Source organism: Ctenocephalides felis, unplaced genomic scaffold (genome assembly GCF_003426905.1).
Source record: "Ctenocephalides felis isolate EL2017-DRISC unplaced genomic scaffold, ASM342690v1 CF-g0.4_SCAFFOLD_01604, whole genome shotgun sequence".
Taxonomy (NCBI): domain Eukaryota; kingdom Metazoa; phylum Arthropoda; class Insecta; order Siphonaptera; family Pulicidae; genus Ctenocephalides; species Ctenocephalides felis.
In genome coordinates, this window is record NW_020537758.1 from 46709390 (window position 1) to 46731914 (window position 22525).

General features: G+C 27.6%; 3 protein-coding genes across 7 annotated transcripts in view; 2 read left to right on the top strand and 1 right to left on the bottom strand.

The window, feature by feature from the left end:
• The window catches only part of LOC113374090 (AMP deaminase 2-like), a 33658-nt gene extending 25379 nt beyond the window's left edge, over positions 1–8279 (top strand). For all 5 annotated transcript variants that reach the window (XM_026614355.1, XM_026614353.1, XM_026614354.1 and 2 more), the window contains 15 exons: positions 1602–1758; positions 2515–2665; positions 2864–3050; positions 3979–4198; positions 4449–4574; positions 5530–5728; positions 5970–6101; positions 6213–6376; positions 6467–6590; positions 6676–6842; positions 6912–7032; positions 7101–7274; positions 7353–7463; positions 7564–7798; positions 8228–8279. In XM_026614355.1, coding sequence (XP_026470140.1) covers positions 1602–1758; positions 2515–2665; positions 2864–3050; positions 3979–4198; positions 4449–4574; positions 5530–5728; positions 5970–6101; positions 6213–6376; positions 6467–6590; positions 6676–6842; positions 6912–7032; positions 7101–7274; positions 7353–7463; positions 7564–7743 — 2213 coding nt within the window. In that variant the 3' untranslated portion in view covers positions 7744–7798; positions 8228–8279. The remainder of the gene's footprint in view (positions 1–1601; positions 1759–2514; positions 2666–2863; positions 3051–3978; positions 4199–4448; positions 4575–5529; positions 5729–5969; positions 6102–6212; positions 6377–6466; positions 6591–6675; positions 6843–6911; positions 7033–7100; positions 7275–7352; positions 7464–7563; positions 7799–8227) is intronic.
• A 1645-nt stretch (positions 8280–9924) lies between these two features.
• On the bottom strand, positions 9925–13816 carry LOC113373040 (kinesin-like protein Nod). Its single transcript, XM_026613377.1, has 12 exons — positions 13586–13816; positions 12962–13147; positions 12728–12890; positions 12466–12631; positions 12185–12390; positions 11963–12117; positions 11613–11893; positions 11178–11336; positions 10588–10910; positions 10427–10486; positions 10143–10371; positions 9925–10058 (listed from the first exon to the last, which is right to left on the bottom strand). The coding sequence occupies exons 1-12, from the start codon at positions 13700–13702 to the stop codon at positions 9959–9961; spliced, it is 2145 nt and encodes a 714-aa protein (XP_026469162.1). The 5' UTR covers positions 13703–13816; the 3' UTR covers positions 9925–9958.
• A 472-nt stretch (positions 13817–14288) lies between these two features.
• On the top strand, positions 14289–19283 carry LOC113373857 (pre-mRNA-splicing factor ATP-dependent RNA helicase DHX16-like). The gene is made up of 13 exons (XM_026614128.1): positions 14289–14438; positions 14743–14927; positions 14999–15135; positions 15201–15319; positions 15407–15601; positions 15671–15850; positions 16579–16877; positions 16976–17361; positions 17444–17611; positions 17814–18030; positions 18099–18317; positions 18398–18581; positions 19056–19283. The coding sequence occupies exons 1-13, from the start codon at positions 14292–14294 to the stop codon at positions 19281–19283; spliced, it is 2664 nt and encodes an 887-aa protein (XP_026469913.1). The 5' UTR covers positions 14289–14291.
• Positions 19284–22525: the final 3242 nt, after the last annotated feature.

Here is a 22525-nt window from a genome sequence, read left to right on the forward strand (position 1 = left end):
AGGTGAAATTCGAAGTTTAAAAATTAGAACTTTAACAAAGGTTCATCTGGAAATATTCATCGATCCAAGTTGTTTTGATAATAACAATAACTTATCATCGAAGACAGTTATTAAAGTTTAAAAGATTAATTGCTAATTTACTAAAATACAATTTGCTTAAAATAAACAGTCTTTATGTATTATACACCGTGTTATTAGATATATGCCCAAATATTGTTGTGGGCTTCCAAATTTTGTACTGGCTTTGTACTGTCTATATTCAATATCAAATACACTTTTTATCATTTTTTTTTTGTATTTTTATCATAAAATTATAATGTTGTTTTTACTGTGTGTACTTTTCAAATAGTACCTAGCATTTTTATATATTTTTTATAGTTGAATATTAGCACCTCTATGTCCCGATGCAGAAATGTTTATTATGAATGTTTATCATGAATAAATAAGTATGTATTGTAATAAATAATTATGTCATGATTTTATATTAACATTTCATTAAATTATTTATTGTTATATACTAAGAAAAATATCTCATGAATGCATTTTTAAGACAACAGAAATGAATGGCATGCATATTTATACTTAAACTTTCACTTTTATTGTTGTTTGTATTTATATATGTATATCTACTTTTTATTACTATATATGCAATAATATTTAAAAATGTTTCCAGATTTTTTTATAATTTTATATCCCAAATTAAGAGAAAAATTATTTTTTGCTTAAGAAATAACAGATCCAATATAATTTTTATGCTTGGTGATTGAAGTGTTTTTATTTATTTCATAATGTTTACGAGATGTGTATTTAATTTTTTTATTGCTTTTATATGTACTGTGTGTGACAAAATAACACCAAACATTTATATTAATTATTAACTACACATTTTTATACATTAATTAGCTTACTAATTACATATTTAATTTTGTAATTTTACTCGTTTTTATTATACTAATTAAGAAAACAATCATAGTGCAATTAATCTTTAATTATAATAATTAAACAATCATTAATACCATAGATAAAGAAATTAATACATTATTAAAATATTTATCAGTGATGTAATAATAATACTATATGGATTTAAAAATAATTCCAAATAATAGATTAATTTTAGCCAAATATTGATTATAATTTAAAATAAATCATAATTCTAGTATGAAGTAATAGGAGAAGCTTTTATTGTTTAATTACTGAAGAATGAAAAATTAGTTAAACCTACTTGATTTTGATTACAACATAAATAATACATTAATTATATGTTATTTATTTTTTAAAAATTAAATTATTTTTATAAATTTTATAAAATCATGATATGGAATTCATGTAGCTTATATTTTATTTTCTGATACTAATTTATTATATATTAAATTTTATGAATATACATTTGATTTTAAGATATAATATTATATTCACTGTAAATACAAAATATTCAATATATATCATAGAAAAATCTAATTAATATTGGTATACACATATTTTTTTATACGAAACGACATAATTAATCATAAATCTTTTACAAAATCAAATATTGCTATTAAATATTATATTCCATAATACTATTAATATTATTAATTTTTAATATTTATTTATTACCTAAGGATGCGAAAGCCCAATGTTTCTGGCTCAGGGAGTGAGCTTTACAGTCCCAGATGAATCTGATCTTCCAAATGAAATTTCGGCACCTTATGAAGTACCCCAATTTCCCATTGAACAGATCGAGAAAAAATTGGCAATTCAAAGGCAGTTAAATGTCAAGTGAGTCACTAATTTATTTAAAGGAATGATTTTGACTCATAATTAGATTATTTGATTTTCGGTGCAAATCAATATGATAAAATAAAATACTTACTTCTTTTTTTATGGGCAAAATCTTATAAACTAATACTTGATAATGCTATCAATATTTTTTTTTGAGTTCATGTGTTTCTATTGTTTTTTAAATTTTCTGTCATCTCTTTATTAATAATATAAAATTAATAATGACAAGAAGTGCTCTATGTGAAGTGTCCATAAAGTAAAAAAGCACTATTCAACCTCATAATATATGTTTCAAACATTTTGTTGCATTCTGGAGATTTTTTTTAAATTCTGTCTAGTAAAGAACTGCTTTCTCTCATTTTCAGCAGTACTTCTGTAATTATTTTTGATAGATTTTTTCGATTTTTTTTCTATCCTTTCAAAAACATATTTCTAACGTTGTTTCTTATTAATTTCTCTCTAAAGTAGAGTTTCAACTTACTTAGTCAAGGTAAATTGAACACAAATTGTTTATAATTATTATGCCTATTGTAAGATAATATTTTTCTTCTATTTAACAATTTACCTATACGAAAGTAATATTGAAAAATAATTCAAGAATAAAATGAAGTGGATGACACAGCGTTTCCAAATTTTGTCCGTGACTTATCTAATTCTAAGGAGCAGTAATATTACATCTTAACCAAGAAACAGACTATGTATTCAGTAATATTAAAACTCAAGATATCAATAACTTCTTTTATTATTTTTTAGGGCAGCCAAAGAAATTGAGGACAGGCGTTCCCAATATGAACCCTCTTTGGGCGCCGCCGTAGATGATCACGATGATTCCTTCCAATTGGAGGAACATGACTTTGTTCCTCACTTTCAAAGAGTGTCCATAAGTGGAGAAGACACCAGTGGGGTAAGTTGATGATAATTCATATTTATGAAGTAATCCACAAAAATCCAAATTAAACGAATCCACAAAAATAATAATTGATCTTCATGAATGAGTTCCCATACCCACATTCTTTTGCTGGAAAAATGGACGTATGTGTGTGCATGTGAAGTATGTACGTTCTGATATATTGTTTTTAAATTTGATTTGGTTTATTTATAGGTTCCTTTAGAAGATTTGCAACAAGCATCGAATCTTCTGATTCGTGCTCTTCACATACGAGAATGTTACATGGCCAACTCGAGGCAGAGTTTTCCTTCAATGACATCCCGTTTTCTAAGATCAGTTTCTACCGGAACTCCAAAACACAAGGCGGATATTAAACATGGAGATCGGAAGACTATTGAAGGTATAAATTATAAAAATTATTTTTGATTGAAATTCATATTTTGGTTTCTGAATTTTTCCAATAATCGATAACCAACTTCCTAGTTGACCATCCTAGTTTACATTCCTTAATTTTCAATTTCCTATATCAATTCACAACTATTTTTTAATATTATCGATACTGATGAAAATTAATAGCTATTAATATTTTTTTATAAAAATAATGAAATTTTTAATCCTGAGCTAGTATAACAATCATATATTTACATCCATCCATACTCATATGGAGCATCTATATGAATTTGTACATGTACAATTTTATTAACTGTTTTTGTATATGCTTCTGATATTTATAAAAATTCATTCAGGCTTTCATAGTAGAACTTAAGTATATAATAGTTATTAAATAAAAAATATAAATTCCTTATTCCTTCCTGTCCTTTATCCCAGAGTCTGCTTCTAGAACAACGAATAATATTACTGATTCCTACATCATTCATGAAGCAGAAAGTATTGCAGAAATTGAAGATATGTTGAAAGGTATATGTTATATACTTAATATAAGTTCAAATCTTCTTAACATTTCAGCGCGAAATAAAATGCTAAATAATTTGGTAATGTGTCTTTACCCTGTGTCCAATTTTGAAAAAGTTTCAAGAAAATTTTGCTAATTGATATTGTTTGGCTGTGAACCAAATAATATTTATAAATATTCATAGCTCATATAGTAGATATAAATCATACCTCGTAAAAGTTCAATTAGTTTTCAAAATAAAGTAATTTTTTTAGGAAGTATCAATTGCAAATACCAGGTATATCTTAACTTTTACACAATGAATAAATCAATCATTGAATTCAAATTCATATATTCCAACGTTCTTTCAACTATTTTTATGTCCCAACTATTTCAATTTTATTTTATATTTTATAAAAAAGTTACCTTTACATAGATCACCCCGTTCACCCTCCTGCCAGCAGAGGCGATCCATGGGAGTGTGAGTTTCCTCCTGCAAAAAATTACGTTTTTAAACCAGATCATGGTGTGTTCACGGTTTATGCTAACCAGGAAGATGCTGATAATAATGTGCCTCTACCATACACGTACCCAAAACTTGATGTTTTTATAGCTGATATGATCATGATGTGTGCGATGATTGCTGATGGACCATTGTGAGTTAATAACATTTCTGTAAAAATATATTGTACATATTGAAGTTATATGAAATTAACAAAACTGAATTAGATGTTGTAGAAATTATCTTAAAATAATTAAAAGAAAGAGAATATTCTAAGTAGTAACAAACTCAATATTTAAATATTAAAGGCTATTAGTTTTGGATCGCGCTATAATGTAGACCATCATATATATTTACTCACTATATAGCCAAATTATTTATTCATTTTATTTTTATATTTTCAGAAAATCATTTTGTTATCGACGCCTGAGTTATCTTTCATCGAAATTTCAGCTTCATGTGTTATTGAATGAATTGAGAGAGTTGGCTTCACAAAAGGCTGTGCCTCATCGGGATTTTTATAATATAAGGTAATAAAGTCAACTTATAAATTATATCAATAATAACAATAATAACTAGTGGGGTACATGGCATCGTGCCTTAAGGCAAATTGCTGGAACTTTCCGTACCGTAATTAAAAATTTTGGTACGAAACCCAAAAAAATTTACACAAAATGTATACATATTATTAAAATCTCTATAGAATATCTGATAATTTGATGTGCATATATCCAATAAATATTTTTGACCGCAAAATGACATTTTTTTAAATTATTTTTATTGAGAGTCCATAACCGCTGGACCTGCCTTTCCAAAAATGAAAATTGAAGAGTTCTTCATCTTGTCAATACAAGTAAAATGTTTTTTAAATTATTAATATCGGACGCTCGGTTCTCTTAAAAAACTTAGTTACCGTTTTTGGCACTTTTTGCTCCTCATTTTCGGAACGGTTAGACCTGCCTTCGCTAAAAACTAAACAGCACGTTTCCTTATCAATACAAATCGAATGGTTTTTGAATTATTCAAATCGGTTGATCGGTGTTCCCGAAATCGTCGACGAAAATTTGTATCCACACACACACATACATCCATTTTTTCTAAGGTATGAATATTTTATCAAAAAATATTCAGAAATCTTTGAAACGTAAAGATATATACAAATTTTCATTTTTGATCTTTTTGCGATTACTATAACTTATCCTACGGGAAGTTAATATTAAAAATAGTGTTAAAACTTTTTTTCGCTTTTAATTGTTTTATATACCTTATAATAGTTTTTTAAATATTTTTTTGTTTCTAACTCGTATTCTATTTGGTGTATTTATTATTATAAGGAGCCGATTTCATTGAAAGGACCTTGGCAAATAATGTTAATTGTTTATTTGGAAAGAGAGTTCAAAATAACAGAAAAAATAAACCCCCATTTTTATCTTTCTATTCTATCTTAGTAATTGAGCTTTATCTCTAATTTTTTTCTATTTTCAGGAAAGTAGACACTCACATTCATGCCGCATCTTGTATGAACCAAAAGCATCTACTGAGGTTTATCAAAAAGACCCTGAAACAAAATGCTGATGAGGTCGTGACCCACACGAACGGAAAACCGATGACCCTCAAAGAGGTTTTCCAATCTATGAACTTGACTACCTATGACCTTACTGTAGATATGCTTGATGTTCATGCGGTAAGAAAATTGATAATTAATTAATTGATTAATAATAGCATCGATTTTTTACGAATAGTACATTTCGAAATACAGAATCTTCAGAAAAGGATCTTCTCCTACTACTCCAATTTCTATGTATAATATCTTACAAAATAGATAGATATAAAAAACGTTTAAAGATATAAAAAACATTTTTTCAAATTTGTATGTTATAATTCTAATACCTTTTTCTAATTATTTTTAATCTATAATTTTTTAGGACCGAAACACTTTTCATAGGTTCGACAAATTTAATGCAAAATATAATCCTATTGGTGAAAGCAGATTGAGAGAAGTTTTCTTAAAAACCGATAACTACTTGAACGGAAAATATTTTGCAAGAATTATCAATGTAAGTAATTTTTCTACAAAATTTCATCTTTATCAAAATTTTATCTGATTTAATTTCATATAAAATAAATGTGAGTTATTTATTTATTTTTTATTTATTTCATTATTATAGGAAGTTAGTTCGGATTTAGAAGAAAGCAAATATCAAAATTGCGAATTGAGACTTTCAATTTATGGTAAAAGTCCTGAAGAGTGGGATAAACTTGCAAAATGGGCAATAGAATCTAATGTTTATAGTGATAATGTGCGCTGGCTTATTCAAATACCACGATTATAGTAAGAGTAGATATATTATTAGTTATTATATTAATTACCACCCATAAATTATTTATACTTTGAGTATAATATTATTGTTTTTTATTACAGCGATATTTTCAAATTAAATAAGCTGATGAACAATTTCCAAGAAATTCTTACAAATATCTATTTGCCATTATTTGAAGTTACGAATGATCCACAATCGCATCCTGAACTACACAAGTTTCTTCAGGTATGATCAGAAATCTGATTAATATTTAATATTATTAATTATAAGTTGGATAAATTCAAGTAGTATTTATAATTTTCTTCTATAGTTCGTGATAGGTTTTGACTCGGTGGATGATGAAAGTAAACCCGAAAATCCATTATTCGATAAGGATGTTCCGACACCAGAAGAATGGACAGACACTGAAAATCCGCCCTATGCATATTATCAATATTATATGTACGCTAATATGACCGTATTGAACCATTTTAGACAGTAAGTTATCAATTTAAAAATGTAAAATTACATTTTTTTATTTATATTTATATTTTTTTATAATTTTAGCGAGCAGGGGTTGAACACATTTGTGTTGAGGCCGCATTGCGGAGAAGCTGGTCCAATTCAACACTTAGTTTGCGGCTTCATGATGGCCGAAAACATTTCGCACGGACTTTTATTAAGAAAAGTAATTATTTAAATAATTATTGTCTTAGCCTTAAAATGAATTTTAGAAAAAATACTGCTTATTTTTAGGTGCCTGTACTTCAATATTTATATTATTTAGCGCAAATTGGCATTGCTATGTCTCCTTTAAGTAACAACTCGCTATTTTTAAATTATCATAGAAATCCTCTTCCTGAATATTTAGCTAGGGGCTTGTGTGTAAGTTTGAGTACGGATGACCCATTACAATTTCATTTTACCAAGGTAAATAAGATTTTTTTAATCTAAATTTGTTGAATTTATCATCACGAATGAACGGGCGTAAATAAATTTTATTTTCAGGAGCCTTTAATGGAAGAATATAGTATTGCAGCTCAAGTTTGGAAACTTAGCTCTTGTGATATGTGTGAGCTTGCTAGAAATAGTGTTATTATGAGTGGATTTCCACACAAGGTACAAAAACCATACTCTTATACCTAATGCACATATATTAAGGAAAATTTTTACTTTTAAAAAAATTGTGCACCTTATCATGAGTCTTTTACTCTTTTAGATGAAACAATATTGGTTAGGACCAAACTACACTCAGGAAGGAGTGGCCGGTAATGATATAACAAGGACCAATGTACCCGATATACGTGTTGCCTTTCGATATGAAACTTTACTCGATGAATTGTCAAATATTTTCAAAGTCGAACAGCCAAGGGATTCTGCAACGACTCATACACAATGACATAAAGCCAACTGGAAAGATGATAAGAATAGTTTGTCGCGGGCTAAGACCAGGGGTAAATTAATATATTTTTATAATACATATTTATATATACTCTTCTGTTTCTAAATTGGTTTTGTGGAATCAAACAAAAACTAATTACACTAAGTTATATATTAACCTTTGCCAATATAACCGGTCTCACCGGAATAAGAGGTATAAGAATTCAATTTTAAATCATACTGAAAGTTTCAGTGAAATATGTTAAATTGTTTTCCATATAAATTTAGATTCCTTCTTCCGAATTAAATAACTTCCTTGAAAATATATTTTTAGAATTCCATCTCTTCTATTTACAAATTGGATTTGTGGAACATTTATACAGATTTACATTATTAATCCTTTCGAAATTTAAAAATACATTCATAAATAATTTTTAATTTTTATTGCATGAAATATGAATTGTTTAATTGTTATCATTTATAAATCATAATTATTTTTTCAGAATTGAATAAAATGCGACGATTTGATGTTGCGGGACCTCACATGCAGTAAATTACAATTACATATAAGTTGTTTTATTGTAAAGTTTTGAAATATTTTATTATTTAATTGCACTCTTGATGATTTATATATATATATATATATATATATATATATATATATAATTTATAAAAGTAGGTTCTCACATGTCATGAATAATTATATGATTTAATGTAATTATAATATATAGTTTCGAATTTATATTGTTCAAATAGATGTTAGATTTTATAATGTGGTTATTAATATATTTTCATCTGTAATATGGATAAAAAATAAATTGTATTATAGATACAAGATGATTTAGTTTTAATATATTTATAAAAAAATCTAATTAGAGATTAATTATATGCAAGAAACAAAAATGCAGTCTTTTTATGAGTAATGGGTAAAAATGCTAAAAATTTTTGAACTGTTGCTTTTGGTATAACTTAAAACCGTGTTTCTGAATTTTTAAATTCCCCGCTTTTTATTTAGTACACAAAAGTTGTTTTATGCCTAAGACCACGTGCTTATTTATCTATGACCACGTGCGATATTTATTACAGTAATCGAGTCGGACGTTTGTGCAAAAACATGTGTGTATTGTGTAATTAATAATATATTTATTGATTAAATAATAATTAATTAATTAAATAAATTAATATAAACCATTAAAGATTAACTAAAACATAAATCAACCATCAATCAAACATCTCCAAGTATTAAATATCCTGAATAAATGCCTTTTATTACATATGCAAAATATTATGTTTTTCAATATTCAAATTTTTTAAAGTATCCTTATAATTGATGATTTAAATATATAAACATATATGTATCAAAGGTACATCAAATCTAATAATAAAACGATTTATACATTTTTTGTGATAGTTTTACTACGAAATTTACTCATTTAACAAAATTACATTATTAATCAAATTGTGGCAAATGATAAAAAAGAGTTTTTGCTGAAACAAGTAAGCATAAAAACTCTCAAAATAGAAGTGCAGTTACAAAGTGTAAATTTAAATTTTAGATATGTATAATTATTTGTGATCGACAGTATGTTTTATATGATTTGTAATGTTCAATTTATTAGGTAAGTAATATGTTTTCAATTGAAAATAGCACCTTTCGTGCACTAATAAATCTAATCTAACGAGCTTAATATCCTAGGATTCTTAAAGAGTTTCAGACTTCTAAACTTTGTATAACGATAGATTTCGATGTATGAAATAACATATTAAAATATTTCAGGCCTATGAAAAACGGTTGAAATAGAAAAAATCATCAAATTAAAATGCAACTAGTTTTAATGTGATTTTAACAATTACTAAAACTTGCAGGAAAACCTACTTTAAAGCCTAACTCATAAGACTCAAAGTGTTTAATTTAACTATGTGCTCAAATCAAGTTTGTTAATTCTATTCAATTTATTCAGAAAATCTTTATTTTTATCAATGATCAGTGTAGAAGGTGTAGTCAAAAAAAAATATTGATATAATTTCCAAATTTAACTAATTTAATTATTTTTTATGTTACTTAGTTATACAAACTTATACAAAAGACATGATTATGCTCTTCACAAAATATATATTTAAAAAAATAAATACAATATATTGAAACTATGCAAGATTAAATTTAAGACAAAACAATACTCTTTAGATTTTTTTGAATCTATATACAATTTTATATTCTTAAAATATATATCAACTTATAAATTATAAGCTGACAAGAAGCGTTCAAAAGACTTTTGCTTCCAAAATGGAATATCCTTCAATTCTTGTAAACATCGAAATTTTCCAATTCTTTCCCTACAAAAAATCAAACCCAAAATAAATAATTTTTTTTAAATCAAATAATAATAAATATTTTTAAAAAATGACAAATTTATTTACCTGTGTTCAACAATAAGTTGGGCAGTGACTGGTCCTACGGTTTCTAAGACTTGCATATCCTTGGCAGATGATGTATTTAAAGTATGTAATAACAATTTAGTGACTGGTTGAGAATTTTTTGATAAACTGTGCCTCAATTTTTTAAGATGTTCTTTTGATTTTGATTTGTACACATTGTTTCTATTAGGGACTCCATATGCATCAAGTATTACAGGATTGCCCATTTTATCTGAAAACAATTCATGATCAATACACATTCTATGACAAATTGAAGATATGCTTACCCATAGTTAAGTTAATAGTTAAATGTGCATTGTTCGATGGCACAGGGTGATGAGGCACACCTAAAAGTAAAGGAATATGCTAATAAGAATAAATGATTTATTAAAAATTAATGATTTATTTTAAACACAATATTTGACAATGGTATGGGCTCATTACTAACCGATTGTCTTGTTTCCTTGCACACCGGCCACAGAAATCAGTCTGGTTTGGTTCATCTTATTATTTAATACCGTCATATTTTTTTTGTGTTGTATTCGGATAGACCTACGAACTTTTTTATTTGATTTAACAGGATTTTCTAATATAGTACTTTGAAGTAATGTGTTGTCCAAAGAACAGCTTTCAAGATCAGTTACATTTTCCATTGCTGTTAAAGTGATATCGGTTTTATCTTTTTTAACGTTTTCTTTATTTTGTTTTTCAAGACCTTCTAATCGAGACATAATTGCGTGCATATTTTCACGCAAAATTTCAATCTCAGGACTGTAAATTATAAAATGCTGTTGAAAATCTTTAAAACCACATACATATTGGATTTAAAAAAGGAGCAATAAGCAACAAAGAATCTATTACATATTGAACAAATAAGAAAGAATTTATAAATACAAATTTATTTAATATAAAATCTATCAAAATATAATAGATTTCGTGCAAAAAGTGAGTACACAACTTTACATTCTTTCTTTCCATCAAAATTTACAAGAAATAACTTGTACAGTAAAAAAATGTTTTCAATTAAATGGTTTTTACCTGTACGTTTTTGAGTTACCAAAGGCGCTAGCATGTGAAGAAGTAGATATTCTAGACATATCAGTAATAAATCCTGAATAATCTAAAGGAATTGGTGTTTGTTTTGGGGTGACCATTTCCATTCTGGCAGCAGGTGTGCTACTGATTTGTTTAATTCTCCTATACCAAAAATCATACCAATTTTCGAAATTAAGACAATATATATATATATATATATATATATATATATATATATATATATATGAAGTTGAACATTAGTATTAGATAATTTGGAGAGAATAAATATGAACAATAACATTATAGTATCACTAGCTATGAAAAATTTAGTTTTTGAAATATAAATTTGATTTTGATTTTATGAGATCGGAACAAATATATTCATAATATGAGTATTTTCATAAATGAGTAAAATACTAAATATGATATAATACTAACGTTGGTGTGCAATCAGTTGTACTATTGAATTTCGCTGTTTTCTGATATATTTTTTGTGGGGTACTGAATGTATTATTTTTTTGGATAGGTGTAAATGGTTTTCTTGTAGGCATTGGTGATTCTGTGCAAGATTTGGAAACCGCTGTTGTTTTTCCAATCGTTCTGGCTTGATTTAATGTGGGTGTATGCTTGCCAAAAGGAGGCCTTTTGAATTTTGGTGTTTTTGGTACAAGAAACATTGTATCGTCCTTAGTATGATCACCATCGCATTTGTTTTCCTTCTAAAATAAAAAAAAAACATTCAGCAAAAAATTATAATATAAAGTAGTTAGAAAAAGAATAATGCCAACCTTATACTCATTATATTGGAGCTGTAAGAGGGGTTTACTACGAACACTTTTGGCTCCAGAAACAAATTCTAAAGTTGTTATAGTTCGTTTTATATGCTCCATAGACGGACTTATACAGCCAATGAGTGTTACATAATTGTTACTATTTAAAGCATCTTAAAAAAAATCATTATAATGATAATCCTGTTTCACTTTAATATGCATAAAAATACAGTTATCTACCTTGTAACAAAGTTGTTAATACAGACTCTCTATAACTAACTGTATTTTCACTTTTGGCAAGATTACGAAGTAACAAGTGTAAACCCAATAAACTTTGATTGATCTTGATTCCTTCTGTGAATGCAGCTCCTTCGTGTCCTGTTTCTCTAACACCCTCGGTTCCTGCCAAATCAACTAAGTGCAAACAGGCATTTGTTTCATGATTACTATAAATAGAAAAATCAAAATAAAGTATTAAAATGTACTAATATACTATCAGAAAGATTAAATTAATATTTTACCCATTTTTGATATTACAGTTGACGGTAAATAAGGCATGCGATCTAGAACTCTGTTGATTTAATTTGGTACTTCTTGTATGACGTGCTAAAATACCTTTCCTGAAATATTGCACAGCTTCATTGGGACTTCTCACGAGATGGGATGACGCAGAACACATTCTAGCAACTTATTATGAACAGCAATTATTGCATTTTATTATACATACATATATATATATATATATATATATATATATATATATATATATATATATATATATACCTTTCAGTGGTCTTTCAGCATCTCCTAGCAAATCATATGCCTTATCATTATATATTTCAATTCCAGAAATTGAAATCGAAAAATATACAGAATTTTGAGCAGCTCTAAGAAAGATGTCATTGAGCGATCTTTGTAATAAGCCAGCATTTACACCATCTTCAGCCTATAATTATACTATATAAGTACAATAAAATAAATAAGACCATTGTGAGATTGTTTGAAAATTCTGTTTACATTAATCCCACTGCCCATAGTGTGTGTTTTACCAGTTCCTGTGTGGCCATAAGCCATTATCGTACAATGATATCCTTCCAATAACTTTGTGACCATAGGATATATGAGCGATGCATAAAAGTTTTCTTGAGATTCCTCATTGTATATATGATCAAACACAAATGGTTTATCATCAGCAACAAGCATCTAAAATATTATGAATATTAAAATAATAGCATAGGCTTGTCGTAAGCTAAAACGCTTATTTGAACAAATTCTAACATTAAACTTTCCCAAAAGTTTCTCACAATTTAATTGTAACAAATTAATCCAACTCAAATAATCACCATACCAAAATTGTAAAAAACTTGTAATGATAATACAAATGCAAATAAAACTAAATATTGAGCGTTGACTCAATTACTTGATCAGGTATTACTCTAGTTCATCTAATAAACATAATTTTAATTGTAACTATGTAGCTATTCCTACAAATCAAATCGTAAAGTTCGTATAAAGATGTAAACAAGATTGCTTGACAAAAATATTTTGACTACATTTGTCTGCATAATGGTTACTTCATGACTATAAGTTATGAACAATAGTGTTATCATAAAATACATCAACTAAATAAATATATATTACCTGAGGATCGTTAGGTAAGAACCTAATAGCTGGCACATTACCAGTTTCATGCTTTAAAAATGGTCGAACCCTTATAGCAACTCGAAATGTGTGTACCTTAGGCCAATTTTCAGTCATTTTCAGTAAAAATTATATATGTTCTGTTCAACAATCTAAACATAAGTCTGGATGAGCTTTTTCTGTACATAAATGTTTTTTGTGGTCTTTAGCAGATATTTTTTATTATTTTTATTTAAGTAATGGCATTTTTAATATAAAATTATTGGTTTACTGTTTGAAGAATGTAAAATAGAATAAACATCATATTATTCTTGATAAAGCGGCACTGAAATTTTGACGGTTTGTTTGTTTGAAACCGAATAGAATGGTTGATACTTGTTTTTATAAATTAGTGTTGCTGCAGTTTGAAGAAAAACTTTCGTTTTAATGTCAAAAAGTTAGAGAAGACATTTTTTTCGTTGCTGGCAATACATTGTAAACAAGAATATTTGACAGTTTTCTTGTTATATTGTAATAATTTAAATAATGTTATAAATATTAAATGATACACAATTTTTTTATGTTTTTAAACTGTCTAACATAAATTACATCTCGATTAATGTAAAGACTTGCTTAATAAGCTGGAGTAATAGTTTCGTTACGTTGGAATTAAAACAAGTGTAATGAGTTACTTTATATCATTCTATTAAAAATAAAAATATTCAAAATGAGTCGACGAAGATCTCGAAGTTCTTCTTCTTCTGGAAGTTTAGACAGTGAGGAGGAGCAGCGATTAAAAGATTTAAAGGAAAGAGATGAATTTGCTACAAGACTTAAGAAAAAAGATGAAAATAAGACTAGAAAAATATTGGAGGTGAGATTTTACAGATACTAATTTGAGTATACTTTACCCATCATAATTTTCTATTATACAAAATAGTCAAATGTATGATAAATATATAATTACGAAATTTTTGCATATATACAATACATATGATATACAAATCGCTGCTGAAGATTATTTTATTTATAGACCGAAATGTTTATTCTTATATAAATTTTTTAGATCCTATAGAGTTATCTTCAGAACAAAATGTCTATTGTTATATAAAATATTTTCAATTTTAATTAGCTGATATTTAGCATTTTCAAACCTTTATGATATATTTCGATTACAGGCTTCTGGAAATAGATTTGAAGAAGCAGCCAAACGGTTAAAATTAGAAGCTGAAGATCGAGATAAAATGTTACCTGTACTCAGAATTCAATCCAGAAGAAAATATCTGGAGAAACGTAAAGAAGATAAAGTTGCTGAGTTGGAAGCAGATATAGCAGATGATGAATACTTGTTTGAAGAGGAAATGTATGCAAATATTTATTTATTTTGATATTATTTGGTAGAATAAAAATAATTAAATTTTAACTTTGTGCTAGATTAACTGAAAAGGAGAAACGTGACAGAGAACATAAAAAACAATTACTTCAGATTGCTAAAGAACATGAAAAGGCTAGAGAACTTGAAAGGATTCAAAGGTATCATATGCCAAGAGATATTAAAAAAGGAGAGACAGGTTAAACATACATCTAAATATTAATTATCTTATGTTAACTTTTTATGATATTATAAAAATTGTAGGTGAATATGTTGAGGTTGACGAAGGTGAAAAGCTTCCCCATCATGAACAAAAAAAATGGGAGCAAGAACAGATGTCATCAGCTGTTTACAAATTTGGCTCTCGGAGTGATTCAAAAAAGGTAATAATATTCTCTTTTTAATTACAAAAAATATGTGTTGAATATAATAATATATATATTTTTATAAAAAAAAATGTGTGACCACAGGATGAATATGAGCTATTATTAGATGATCAAATTGAATTTATACAAGCTTTGCGTATGGATGGTACTAAAGACAAAGATAAAAAACCTGTTCAAACTGAAGCCGAAAAGAAAAAAATGGATATAGAGGAAACTAAAAAGTCTTTACCAGTATTCCCATTTAAACAAGATTTGATTGCTGCTATTCGAGAACACCAGGCAATTAATAAAATAATAAAATCAAATATTAGGTATGGTATGATACTAATCTCATTATAAATTTACTAGATTCTTATTATTGAAGGCGAGACTGGATCAGGTAAAACTACTCAAATACCTCAATATTTGTATGAAGCAGGTTTTACTGAAGATGGAAAAAAAATTGGATGTACACAACCTAGAAGAGTTGCTGCTATGTCAGTTGCAGCTCGTGTTGCTCAGGAAATGGGTGTCAAACTTGGAAATGAAGTAAGAAAATCTTATTTAAAATTAATTAACATCTACTATATAAATTTTTGTTCATTATATTAATTTATTGATTAACATTTTTTTTTAATCATTTTTTTTTTTTTTTTTTAATTTCAATAATTATTACAACTGCTAATTTATTAACATCAAGTAATATTGATAAATAATAATATAAATTTAAATAAATAAAAGAGCAAAGGATAAAATTTACATAAAAATAATATCCGTAATATGATTTAATGTAAAATATAAGCAAATAATAATAAAAATAAGATTAATAAATAATATAAATAAAATTTCAGAATAATAAAATAATACTAGAAAAATAATAAAATATAACAAAATAACAATAATAGAAATAGTAAGATAATATTAATAATAATAATAATAATAATAATAATGATAATAATAATAATAATAATAATAATAGTAATAATAATAATAATAATAATAACAATAATAATAATAATAATAACAATAATAATAACAATAATAATAATAATAATAATAATAATAATAATTTACAAATTTATAAGATCGTTTGGAATTTTTCGTTTTAGTCTTGTTGGGCGCGCTTCTGAGTATACTTTGTTGGCCAAGTAATTTGGGTGCTCGTCTATTCTTTTTTTGTAGTTGTTTGTTTTTTGTTGAATTTCTTCATTTACTGTCATTATGTTGCATAATTCTAATTTAAATCTTAATGATATTTAATTTGTTTATTTTACCAGGTTGGATACAGTATCCGATTTGAAGATTGCACTTCAGAAAGAACTGTGCTGAAATACATGACTGATGGTACATTACATAGGGAGTTTTTATCAGAACCAGATTTAGCATCTTATTCTGTAATGATAATTGATGAAGCTCATGAGAGGACATTACATACAGACATTTTATTTGGATTAGTTAAAGATATAGCAAGATTTAGACAAGACTTGAAGTTACTAATATCTAGTGCCACATTAGATGCAGAAAAATTTTCAAACTTCTTTGATGATGCACCTATTTTTAGAATACCAGGCCGAAGGTTAGGAAGCAATTAATTACTAATACTAATTTAATTATTGGTATGTATTTTATATATTTTTTATACCCTTTATATGGTATGTATTTTTGTTTTCTTAGGTTTCCAGTAGATATATACTATACTCGTGCTCCAGAAGCCGATTATGTTGATGCATGTGTTGTTTCTGTACTACAAATTCATGCAACTCAACCTCTAGGTGATATATTAGTTTTTTTGACTGGTCAAGATGAAATAGAAACATGTAATGAAATGCTTCAGGATCGTGTAAAACGACTTGGATCAAAATTGAAGGAACTGATTATCTTGCCTGTATATGCTAATTTACCAAGTGATTTGCAAGCAAAAATTTTTGAACCAACACCTCCTGGGGCAAGAAAAGTTATTTTAGCCACAAATATTGCAGAAACGAGTTTGACCATTGATAATATTATTTATGTTATAGACCCTGGGTTTGCCAAACAAAATAATTTTAATTCCAGGACAGGTAAATTTAATTACTCTGAAATTTTTGAAACTGAAGTATAAAGATGGAGAATAAGTTAGTATTGATTATTAATTACTTATAGGTATGGAAAGTTTAATGGTCGTACCAATATCAAAAGCATCAGCTAATCAAAGGGCTGGTCGTGCTGGTAGAGTTGCAGCAGGAAAATGCTTTAGATTATATACTGCATGGGCATATGCCCATGAACTAGAAGATAACACTATTCCTGAAATACAGCGCATTAATTTAGGTAAACATAATAAATATTTATTAAATTAAGACCTTCCCTGATAATTGTTGTAAGTCAAATAACTTTGCATTATTAGTGTTATCATTAGCACAAATGTCAGTTTCGAAAGATAAATAACTTTTCATTTCTCAATAATATGCAGTTTAATCATTTATCCATTCATCTCCTCAATTGATTTATATGGTTTATTTTTATTTTTTAGGAAATGCTGTGTTGACATTAAAGGCTTTGGGTATAAATGATTTGGTTCATTTTGACTTTTTGGATCCTCCTCCTCATGAGACATTGGTATTAGCTTTAGAACAACTGTATGCATTAGGTGCATTAAATCATCATGGAGAATTGACAAAACTTGGTAGACGAATGGCTGAATTTCCTGTTGATCCTATGATGGCTAAAATGTTATTGGCTAGTGAGAAGTAAGATAATGATTATAAAAAAAAATATTAGAACTGCAAAACATACTCCTTAATATATTTTTTTATAGATACAAATGTTCTGAAGAAATTGTTACTATAGCTGCAATGTTATCGGTAAACGGAGCGATTTTTTATCGGCCGAAAGATAAAATTATTCATGCTGATACTGCAAGAAAAAATTTTAATCACATTGGTGGGGATCATTTAAGTCTTCTGAATGTTTATAATCAATGGGCTGAATCTGATTTTTCAACACAATGGTGTTATGAAAATTTTTTGCAATACCGGTTAGTACTTGAACATGTAACTTAAATAATCATAAACTTACTTATTAATAATATTAATTTTCTTAATAAATATTATTTAGTTCTTTGAAACGGGCTAGAGATGTAAGAGAACAATTAGTTGGTTTAATGGAACGTGTTGAGATTGAAATGGTTTCAGGATTAACAGAAACTGTTAATATCAGAAAAGCCATTACAGCTGGATATTTCTACCATGTAGCAAGATTATCAAAAGGAGGCAATTATAAAACGGCCAAACATAATCAGGTAAGTGATCATTTTTTACATTGTTTTAATGCTCTTCTTATAATTGACAATATAAGATTGTTTTGAAATTCTGCAATAATTATATTTTTTTTATTAAAAATAAATTGAATTTGAATACCTTTTTTAAAATTGAATTTGAATACCATTTTTAAAAGAAGATCTGATTTTAATAAATGTAAAAATTAATATAATATTAAATTAGATAATGTTTTAAATAATTAAAATAGATTATAATGAGATCATAAGTAATTTATTGATTTTGCTATATTCAATCATTTTGCATGAAAAAGAATTAGTTTTGTGTATCAGCTATTTTTCTTATAGAAGAAATTACATCTTCACATAGTATTTTGTCTGCTTGAGATTTTAAATAATATTAAGATAGGTTCAATAAAATGTGGAATTTCTCTGAGTTTATTTTGTTTATATTAGAATAATATTGCAGTTTAAATATTATGTGATTTTTATTTTCAGACTGTTATGATTCATCCAAACAGTTCATTATTTGAAGATTTACCTAGATGGTTGCTTTATCATGAATTAGTGTTCACAACAAAAGAATTTATGCGTCAAGTAATTGAAATAGAAAGCAAGTGGCTTCTGGAAGTAGCTCCACATTATTATAAACCAAAAGAATTAGAAGATTCTACTAATAAGAAAATGCCAAAAACGATTGGCAGAGTGAAACCTACGGAAGCATGAATACTTTTGTACAAAATCTAAAGAAGTATATATTTTAACATTAATATACAATTTAAATGAAAAATAATTATTATTTTGACAAATCTTATAAATTATTTCATAACTTTCATTTCATGAAATTTACATTTTTAATCTCGGTTTTAGGTAATACTCTCAATATGGTCTCATGCATTTGAAATAATCTATTGTATAATTTAAAACATTTGATGGTTTTGTTAATAATATGTATTGCAAATAGTCAGAAAGTATGGTTTGCGCTTCAGGTGCGTCTAGCATATAACTTTTATGATCAGCTTTCCTTTTACTTTTATAGTCCAAATATCGTGAAAGTAATTCGATATCATTTTCCCAGCTCGAAGATAAATTTCCTGATATGTTGGATATTGGATTCATATGTATTATGTAATCGCACCCTTCCCACTCATGCTTGACCATACGGCCGTCAGGCAATAGAACCGTCAAGGATTTTTGCACAATACCACAATTTTCAATAATAGTTTTTTCTATTTCTATAACTCTTTTAATAGAATTGCAAACCCAAGCTTTTTTGTATCCACTAGATTCTATGCATACTTTTGCAATATCTCCATTTATAAGCATTGTTGTTAATTCCACGCGGCCTTTGAAATTGTAATAGCCATGTAGCGCATCAATATTATGCCAGCACCATCAAATAATAAATATTTTGCATTTTCAAATTCTAAGTTTCCACAGATTTTACGAACTTTATCTCCATACTTATGAGATTTGATCACGACATATCTATTTTCATCCAGTCCTATGTGGATACATTTTTCTTCTACTTTATCTTCAGATCGTGTTATATATTCGGTTTTCCTTTCTTCAATTAAAGTCAAGTTTAAGTCTGATGTAGATAAAATACTAGATCCTGCTGTGCATCCTTCTACGGAAAATTGTGAGGCAAGATACAGCAGTAAATGTTGGCCAACATTTTCTATGTTTATGCAGAAACCTCCAGATGTATCACAATCACTTAATTTTAAAATTCTAATTTTATCTGGTGTTGCATTATTATCATCTTCATGAACATCATCCTCGAAATCATCATCGTCAATGCGGTCAGACGATAAAACAACGTCTGTTTCTTTAATGAGTTTAGCTTCTTTTCTTTTGCAGTACTTTTTTTTGCACTGATGTCTACGTTTATGCTTTTTTGTATTTACCTCTTGTGAATCTACAGAAAAGTTATGGGACAACTATATTCTTCACACAGAAAATAATATTTATCTGTTATTATTAAATAATAAAAAATATTATAAATAAAGCAATATTTCCAGCATATATACAAAGAACTTCTTTACCTTGTTTAGCTTGTATCGAGGTCGGTTTTGGATGAAAAGTTCATTATTGATATCATCTGGATCACTTATATCGTCGTCGCATTGCTCATTAGGACAAACTTCCGAACATTTTTCAACAAACGGTACACATTTCGATATTATCAACATTCCGGCAATGACTGATTAATAAACTTTCTCTAAAACAGATTTTATCCAACGCATCCTCATCGAAATTTAAGACAATAATATTTTTAACATCAAATCGTGGCGGTTTAGTATCATTTTATTGAATTTTGATTAAATTATAAGGAAAATATCATTATGACTAGGTTTTAATTATAATATCTGTTTAAAATTATGGAAAGATTGTGACATTTCGTTGCTATGGATCTTTTCATTTGATGGCATCGTTTTGTTTTGTCAATACAATATGTGAGCGTTTTGTATAAGTTTCTAAATCCTTTTTATTTCATTACTTTAATTTTTTCAGTATAAGAATAGGTAAGAAGGCACTGCAAATAAAGAAAATCAAATTAAAGGCTACGTGCAATCGTTGCAGAAGCAAATCATTTATTTTATCATTGATTACATATGAAATAAATCCTATTAGATTCTGGTGTTTCAACATGGCTTCAATAACTGCAAAGCAATGTCCGCCGTGCCAGGCAAGAGCCGGACACAGTGAGGTAAATGAATATTTTAATGTAATATGTATTTACATCAATTTTTGCAATATTTTCTGCTGTTTTTTTGTAAATATTTATGAGAGGCAAAAATAAAACGTTTTTGACAATGTTATTGCTACATAACATTGGAGACTTTGGAAGGGATCTTCTTTAACCCGCGATTCTGTTTAGTACTAATTCAAACCCAAATAAGATGATTAAATTAAAAATAAGTATTTTTATTATTGTATAAAATAGACAGCATTAGAGATTGACCTGTTTAAATTATGCACAAATTGCTAATTATATATAAAATAATAGCAGCAACAATGCCTCCTTGCATAGAACTATTTCTGTTAAGGCGCTACAAATCTATAAATCTATAGATCCATATATGGATACCCAAATAGATAAAATTCGTTTATATTATACTTTAAATACAGCATTAATTGGTTTTACGTAACTGTTATTATGCGTTCGATATAATAACTATAATGTGAATTGATTATTTAATCTATTATGTAATATTACATTTAAGAATTCCAAAAACTCAATTTAATTATCGTTTTCCTTCAGATCAACTATGACCAATCAGAAATAGAGCCTATAACCGACTGCTCTCCGGCTGTACCAGGAGACGAATTAACGGTAAACCGGAATCAGCGTGGTATTGACCCTTGCCCCCAGGTTAAAGCGGATGGCATGGCCCTTGATGGCACTGCAGTAGGAGCCCCAAAACGAGATGAGAGAGCATGCTACATGCCGAAAGCAGACGATTATATGCCCGCTAAAAAGGACCATGCTATGGGACCTATCGGAATATAATTTGATCGAGCACTTTCCTAAATCGCCGTAGTAAAATATACTTTGGAACCAGAAAAATCTTGCACTGTTTATAACTTCAAACCTCTTCTGATTTCTAGGTCCTTGGGCTACTGGTAGGGTAGATTGGGGTCCTTTGGCGGGAATGACCGGAACTCGTCCAATTGGGATCAGTATTCCATCACAAGATATAGCGAAGGCGAATGGCGTCGACATAACAAAGATCTTTTAAATAAGGAGATAGTGCAATGCGGAAACATACAGGTGACAGTCTTATGATAAAAATATTTTCCATGACAAAAAAAATGAAATTATTAAATCTTATGTGTTCCAGAAATTCGTATAACTCGAAAATGCTATGTCCGAAATCTTTGCTATTGCTGACAAAAATGCAGCTTGATAACGCCAATAGAATGGTGAATCGAACTCAAGAATTAAACAGGTAAAAAATAAA

Bases quoted from the DNA above. Each gene is read 5' to 3' on its own strand.
- LOC113373857 (XM_026614128.1), top strand. From the start codon at position 14,292: ATGAGTCGACGAAGATCTCGAAGTTCTTCTTCTTCTGGAAGTTTAGAC. The intron at 16,878-16,975 runs GTTAGGAAGCAA...TTGTTTTCTTAG, and splicing joins TTTAGAATACCAGGCCGAAG to GTTTCCAGTAGATATATACT. The intron at 18,318-18,397 runs GTTAGTACTTGA...AATATTATTTAG, and splicing joins GAAAATTTTTTGCAATACCG to TTCTTTGAAACGGGCTAGAG.
- LOC113373040 (XM_026613377.1), bottom strand. From the start codon at position 13,702: ATGACTGAAAATTGGCCTAAGGTACACACATTTCGAGTTGCTATAAGG. The intron at 12,391-12,465 runs GTAAAATATTAA...TTCTATTTATAG, and splicing joins AACTGTAATATCAAAAATGG to TAATCATGAAACAAATGCCT. The intron at 11,337-11,612 runs GTTAGTATTATA...TTTTTGGTATAG, and splicing joins ACAACTGATTGCACACCAAC to GAGAATTAAACAAATCAGTA.